The 7,647-nt window shown below is 43.2% G+C and overlaps 1 protein-coding gene across 1 annotated transcript in view; it reads right to left on the reverse strand.

Moving 5' to 3' along the window:
- CUNH6orf52 (chromosome unknown C6orf52 homolog) overlaps positions 1-7,647 on the reverse strand; it is a 17,209-nt gene that overhangs the window by 3,660 nt on the left and 5,902 nt on the right. The window contains 1 exon segment of the mRNA XM_031358093.1: positions 1,850-1,891. Coding sequence (XP_031213953.1) covers positions 1,850-1,891 — 42 coding nt within the window.

Raw genomic sequence — 7,647 nt, forward strand, 5'->3', positions numbered from 1 at the left:
GCCCTGGCTGTCCTGGAACTCACTCTGTAGACCAGGCTGGCCTCGAACTCAGAAATCCACCTGCCACCACTGCCCGGCTATTTTCACTTCTTTTAAGAAGGCAAAACAACTAGCATGCAAAATCTATTAAGGTTACCAGAGATACAAAAACACAATCTCCAGTTCCTTTCATTAGGATAACAAAGGACCTGCCTAGCTAAGGTTCAGTAGTAGTAGAGGACCAGGAGTGGCTAGGGAGAATCTCTTGTACTGATTGGAAGCATCACCTGTCAATAAAAAGCCTATGGCCAATGAGCTGAGGCAAGACTAGAAGGCAAAACTGGCAGAGACAGGATTCTGGGAAATAGGCGCTGAAGGAAAGGATCACATGAAACTGAGGAGAGGTAACCAGCCTGGTGACAGGACTTAAAAATAGAATAGATGGGTAATTAAGTTATGAGCTAGTTGGGGAATAAGCTAAAGCTTTTGGTCTAAGCATTTATTCATGAAATATTAAGTGTCAGAGTTTTTATTTCGGGAACTGGGCACAGGTGGAGTAGCCTGTGGTTACAAATGTTCCAGGGCGCCATTTGTAACTACAAGCTTTCCCACTCAGCCTCTTTGTTCCCTGAAATAATGACTCTAAGACTTCCTATATATGAATAAATGCTAGCCCAAAAGCCTTAGCTTGTTCCCTATTTCATACTGTAATGGCCCATTTATACTAAGTCCCACCCACCACATTATTGCTTACCTTTCCCCAGCTTTATGGCGCAGCTCCTTCTGCGGCTCCTTCAGCGTTCAGGGCAAATCTTCTCATCTGACTGTGTCCCAGAATATACCCATCTCTCCGCTGCAGGAGCCACTTTCTAATCCTGTCTCAGCTCATCAGCCATTGGCTTTTTATGGATAGGTGATGTTTTTATACAGTGCCCAAGGGATTCTCCCTACAATGATGCCCATTTTCTCCACATTCCTTTCCGGTACCAACAGGCAAAGATACCCATTTCTCCTTCTGTCCCTTTCTCTTTTCTGTGACCAAGTATCCTCAAATAGGACACATTCAAACACGTTCTGTGGGCCCAACTTTGTTGTTTTCAGAACAAATAGACACTCTAGAAGACACCTCCAGCTTGAGCCACTTGTTGGGTCCCTAATAATCAATGGCCTAGTAGGGAACCTGCTAATGAGACCTGCAACAACTACCTTCTGGTTTTTCTCTTTAAAAAGTAAAACTGTGTGTGAGAAAGATCCCGTGTTGAATCTTGGCTCTCTTACACTGAAAACTGAGGCATATTTAATCCTAAATTCATTTGTGCTGCCATTCATGTAATAGGTAAGATGTATTTGACTTAAGTTCTAGAAGCTCGAGATTAAGGATGTTTTGTATATGATTAAAGTGAGGGTCAATGAAATGGGACAGAGAGGCAGCAATGGGAAGGAATGAGCCAGCCCTGAGTCCACTCCCACAACTGAACTAATGTAACCCCTGAGGGGAGATCCTGCCTCAGCATCTAGTCATCTCTTATCTCAGGTTCTGCCTCTCACTACTTGAACTTCACACTAACCAGTCAAGCTGTAGTAAATCCTGTGTCTAAGCTAATGGAGGAAACCAGTCTTGAAAATGGGGTGATTATCTCCTTTCTACTTGGTCCCCATTGCCCAACCTTTGTAAAGGCCCACTGCTGCCAGTGTCACCATGGATACAATGTCCCCAGATAGGACAAACCTCCAAAGAGACCGGCATAGCAAGATGGAATTTTCCAGTCAGACCCCTCCGTTTCTAGCAACTTGAAAGAGTAGGGGCCCAGAAATTGTTCCTTTTCTTTTTTTCTCCCAATCATTGAAGCTCAAGGTTCCCATGATGAACTTGAAGGTCTTCAGCTTGGTTTTCATCTGGGGCTGTGGTTTCCTACAAAGAAGATACGTGTCTTAAGAAAAGAAAAATGCAAAGATTTAGAATCAGGCATTCTTTTTTTTTTTTTTTTTTGGATTTTCAAGACAGGCTTTCTCTGTGTTGCCCGAGATGTCCTGGAACTCACTCTGTAGACCAGGCTGGCCTTAAACTCAGAAATCCACCTGCCTCTGCCTCCCAAGTGCTGGGATTAAAGGCGTGTGCCACTACCACCGCCCAGCAGCATCAGACATTCTTAGGATAGAAAATCTGTTCCAAAAGGTATCTTAAACCACTAAATGTCCCTGAAAAAAAAAAAAGCAAATTTATTTTGAATATTGTGTAGAAGCATTAAATAGGGATAATACTACAATAATGTGGTAAGGTGGGTGAACAGGATCCTCGGAAGAGATGTGCTTGTGGGAACCATAGAATCCCAGGGCTCAGGAAACACAGAGAGTCTCCTGCAGGCAGGCTTTTGGTTTTGTTTTGCTTAAGCCAGGATTTCATTTGGTAGCCCAGATTAGCCTCTAACTCTTAATCCTCTTGCTTCATCCCCCCTAGTATTTGCCACCATGCTAGACTGACTTCCTATTCCTGTAGCAGGTGGTCTACTCTCCACCTAGACACTGGCTTTTCTTCCAGAAATGAACCTGTACTAATCTCGAGCAACACATTCTCCTTACATACCTCCCCACCCACCACCAAGAGCTAAGCTAAAAAAACAGGATGTTAGTTAGGTACCTGCGAAGTCCCAGAAGACGCAGGGCAGCAGATCAACCAACCATGTGTTTACCAAATGAGAAAAGTAAATTTTGGCTGGTTAAATCAGACTGTGTTGGCTCTGGCGTGGCATACATGTTAACGTCCCCTTACTATGCACCCGATGGACACTTTCCTTTAGTTTGTGTGTACATGTGAACAAGAATGTATGTGTGGGGGATAGAAGCTGTCCTCCTTGATCACTGAAAATTTTATTTTTAAAAATGTGTTTAGATTTATGTTATGTGCATGAGTGTTTTGCCTGCATGTATCTCTGTGTACCATGTGCTTGCCTGTCATCCATGAAGATGAGAAGGTCCTCTGTAACTGGAGTTATGCGTGGGTGGTTGCTGGGAATTGAACCCATGTCCTCTGCAAGAACAAGTGCTCTAAATCACTAAGCCATCTATCTCTCCAGACCCTCTTTTTACCTTTGTTTTTGAAATGAAGTGTCTTACTGAATCTGGAACTTACCGACTCTTCTAGAATGATAGGCTAGCAAACCCCAGAAAGCTTCCCATTTCTGCCTCCATAGATGCTGGGATCATGGTTGTGCACCGCCATGCCCAGCTTTTTATGTGCATGCTGGGCATCTAAATTTTAAGACTTCTTGCTTGCCTGCTGAGTATTTTATTCCAGGATGGGGGTGGGTAGCATCTACAGCATTCGATGCTTTCCTTTTTAACTATGTACAGCTGTTTGAAGGAACCAAGTGGTTGGAAAAGGCTTCTTTAGCTTGTAGCACCACTGAACTACAACTTCTCTTGAGAATAAGTAGATAATATTGGAAAAGAAAGATATATTATCTACCTAAAGTTTCCTCTTTACTCTGAAACATGTCCTGGTTTGAAAGATAAATAATTAATTCAAGGCTGGAGGGTACTCAGCAGTTAAGAGCAGTGACTGGTCTTCCAAAGGTCCTGAGTTCAAATTCCAGCAACCACACAGTGGCTCACGACCATCCTTAATGAGGTCAGAGGCTCTCTTCTGGGGTGTCTAAAGACAGCTATAGTGATCAGGGCCAGAGTGAGCAGGGCCAGAGTGAGAAGCTGGAGAATTGACACTGACTGCTCTTCTGGAGGTCCTGAGTCCAAATCCCAGCAACCACATGGTGGCTCACAACCATCTGTAATGAGATCAGATACCCTCTTCTTGTGTGTCTGAAAACAGCTACAGTGTACTTACATATAATAGGTAAATCTTTAAAAATAAATAAATAAATAATTCAGTAACAAATGTAACCACACCAGCCCTTGTTTCCTCTCTTTTTCTTTGTCTTTCTTCCTTTTTCTCTATCTAGCTTTCTCTTTTACTCTCTCTTCCCCCTCTCTCCTCTCTCTCTTCTCTTCTTTTTCTTCTTTCTCTCCTTCTGTCTCTCTCTCTCTCTCTGCATCTTTTTCTTTCATTAGAAATGGGGATGGCACCAGAATCTGAGCTTTAACAGTGACTTTTCTTTAAGGGATCTCACATTCTATTCTTTTCTATCTCACTCTCATAAATATGAATTCTAAAGAGTTTGGGAAGCAGAAACTCCTGCAGAGAGAGCACTTGTATGACTTGATGGTCCCTGGCTAAGAGCCACCACCAATAGTCCTAAAAAGAGAGGGTTTGATCTCCATCTACATGACAGCTCACAGCCATCTGTAAATCTTGTCCCAGGTGATCTTACACTCTCCTCTGATCTCCATGGGTACCAGGCACACCCGTGATGCACAGGCATTCATGCAAGCAAAATACTCATACACATAAGGTAAAAAATAAACAAAAAATAGAAATAGCTGGGTGTGATGGCCCAGGACTTTAATCCCAGGACTCAGGAGGCAGAGGCAGGCAGAGCTGAGTTTCAGGCCAGCCTAATCTACAGAGTGAGGTCCAGGACAGTCAGGGCTACACAAGAACACCCTGTTAAACAACAACAACAGTAAATAAAAACAAATTGTTAGAAAAGAGGGCAGGGTTAATAAGGTGGAGAAAGAATCTGTTATTATTTTAATGTTCCCATGAGTGGAAAGAAAAAGTAATTTCTGAAGTTAATATAAAAATACCTACATCTGTCTCCTTAAAGACAAACAAGCCATCAACAAGCAGGGAGGAGGGCGAGCAAAAGAACAAAATGTGAACGCAAACCTCAGAGGACGGTGTTTTACAAAGATACAAACATAACATCTGAGAAAAGGAAAACCGAGAGGGGCAGGAGCAGGAAACAAGTTATTTTATATGAAAGGCACACTGGAAAGACATTAACAAATAAATGTAGAAATTTTGGATGGAAAATTAAATTATCAAGACATAATATATGTGGACAAAATATTAACAAATACTTTTTAAGTTTCAGAACCAACGACCTAGGTATTAAGTTCAGCTTTGCTGTTAAGGAGAGGTCCTCTTCACTGTGTACATCGGCACGATTCCAAGGGACAGCCGTGCCTGCTCACTGCAAAGCCCCACCTACAATTCAAGGGAACATTCAGACCAATCCACTGCAAAGCTCCACCTACTTTCCTCACTCACGGATCACTTTTGTGGCTAAACAAAGAGAATACCATCACAGAGGACAGGGTGGACAGAGGACAGCCACACAAGACGCAGGCACAATGGACATTTATTTGTTTGTTTAGTCATTTAAGACCAAGGTCCCCTACGTAGCCCGTGCTAGCCCCGACTCCTGTTCCTCCAGCCTCAGCCTCCAAAAGTGCTAGGACTACCGAGGTGCACCACCACACCTCATTCTCAGTGAACATTTTAGAAGCTGTTTGCTCTTGATGATTAATGTTTCTTTCCCTATTTGATTGGCTGCTCACACAGAGAAGAAACCAGAGAAGCCAGCAATCTAGTCACAGCCAGGAATGAAAGGTCAACTCACAAAGGTTTATGGTAAGCAACCTGTGGCTTAACATTAAAATGTTTTTTATATTTTTGAGATTATGATATAATTATGCCATCTCCTTCTCCCCTTTCTCCCTCCAAATCCTACTATATACCTCTTCCTTCATCTCTTTCAAATCAAGGCCTCTTTTTCATTAATTGTTATATACGGATGTGTATACATACATATTATACATATGTATACATATGTGCACATACAGACACACACACACACACATACACACACAAATATCCTATTGCTGAAGACAACATGCACATCACACACAGGACCCAGAAGCCCCTGAGCTGGAACTGACATGAATGGATGGTCTCTCCCTGAGGACTGCTTTCATGGTACTAGAAGGTGATGGACAAGCTTCCAAAGGAGGGAAGCAAGCAGCAGACCTATCCAGCTGTGGTGCTTATGAATCACAACGACAACCAGCATGACACAACAGCCCTAATACCTTATTGGTACCCATGGTTATCAACTCCCTAATTGGATTTATGATCTACTCAGTAAGAGGGAAACCATTAGAACACCTCTAAATAGGGTTAGTTGAGTTAGTTGAGCTGTTTGAGACAGGGTCTCTCTCTGGAGCCCTGGTTGGCTTAGAACTCAAGAGAGTCTACTCCCTCTGCCTCTCAAGACTTTAAGGATATTTAAGATGCTTGATTAGTTTGGTTTGAGTGCTGGGCTTGTGACGCTCAGTGTCAGCTCTGTCACTGAGCTACAACCCCTAGGTCCTGGAGGAGTTTTAAAGACGGCTCTCTTTAAATATCCTGTAGGTACAAGCAAGTAAGGAAGAAGAAGAAGAAGAAGAAGAAGAAGAAGAAGAAGAAGAAGAAGAAGAAGAAGAAGAAGAAGAAGAAGAAGAAGAAGAAGTTGTCCCATCCCTTTTCACATCAGAAAGAAAGCTCAACCAATGTGGCTAGAAGGAGTGTGGAAAAAAGATGTAGAAGACAAATTCATTCCAAGTGTGTTTTCTACCAAGCTGAGAGAGGAGAGGAGAGGAGAGGTGTAGGCACATCTTCACAGGGCTTAGAAACACATTTCTAAGCTGGGCAGTGGTGGTGCAAGCCTTTAATCCCAGCACTTGGGAGGCAGAGGCAGGTGAATTTCTGAGTTTGAGGCCAGCCTGGTCTACAGAGTGAGTTCCAGGACAGCTAGAGCTACACAGAGAAACCCTGTCTTGAAAAACCAAAAAAAGAAAAAAAGAAAAAAGAAAAAAAGAAAAAAGAAACATATTGCTAATCAGTATTAAAACATCTTTCTAGCCCGACAGTGGTGGTGCACACCTTTAATCCCAGCACTTGGGAGGCAGAGGCAGGTAGATTTCTGAGTTTGAGGCCAGCCTGGTCTTACAGAGTGAGTTCCAGGACAGCCAGGGCTACACAGAGAAACCCTGTCTCAAAGGAAAAAAAAAAAAATCTTTCTAAGTGGTCTTCATGTCTCCTTTAGCCAATCAAAAGTTCTTTCCAATCCTAGTTTAAGACTCAGCAAAAATCTATCCCCAATGACCATCTAAAATTTAGTAGCAACATTTTTTAGGCCAAGATTTAATAAATCTATTACTTCACTTTCTAAAGGAGTCAGAAAGAATTTAAATCATTGGACTGAGGGAGGGGTCAAGATGGAAGAGTTGGTGAAGGGACTGAAGGAGCTTAGGGGGGTTTTAGCCCCATGGGGGGAAGTAACAGTGTTAACTGGTCAGACCTCCAGGAGCTCCCAGGGACTGGACCACCAACCAAAGAATACACATAGAGGGACCCTTGGCTCTGGCCACATATATGGTAGAGGATGGACTTGTTGGATATCAGTGGGAGGAGAGGCCCTTGGGCTTGAGGGTATTCAATGCCTCAGTATAGGGGAATGCCAGGGAGGGAAGATGGGAGTGGGTAGGTGGGGGGAGCACCCTCACAGAGGACGGGGGATGGGGGATGGAATAGGTTATTTCCGAAGGGGAGACCTGGAAAGGGGAAAACATTTGAAATATAAATAAAATACCCAGGAAGAAGAAGAGGAAGAAGAAGAAGAAGGAGAAGGAGAAGGAGAAGGAGAGAAGGAGAAGGAGAAGGAGAGAAGGAGAAGGAGGAGAAGGGAGAAGAAGAGGAGGGGGAGGAGGAGAGGAAGAGGAAGAGGAAGA

Source organism: Mastomys coucha, unplaced genomic scaffold, assembly GCF_008632895.1.
Source record: "Mastomys coucha isolate ucsf_1 unplaced genomic scaffold, UCSF_Mcou_1 pScaffold7, whole genome shotgun sequence".
Taxonomy (NCBI): domain Eukaryota; kingdom Metazoa; phylum Chordata; class Mammalia; order Rodentia; family Muridae; genus Mastomys; species Mastomys coucha.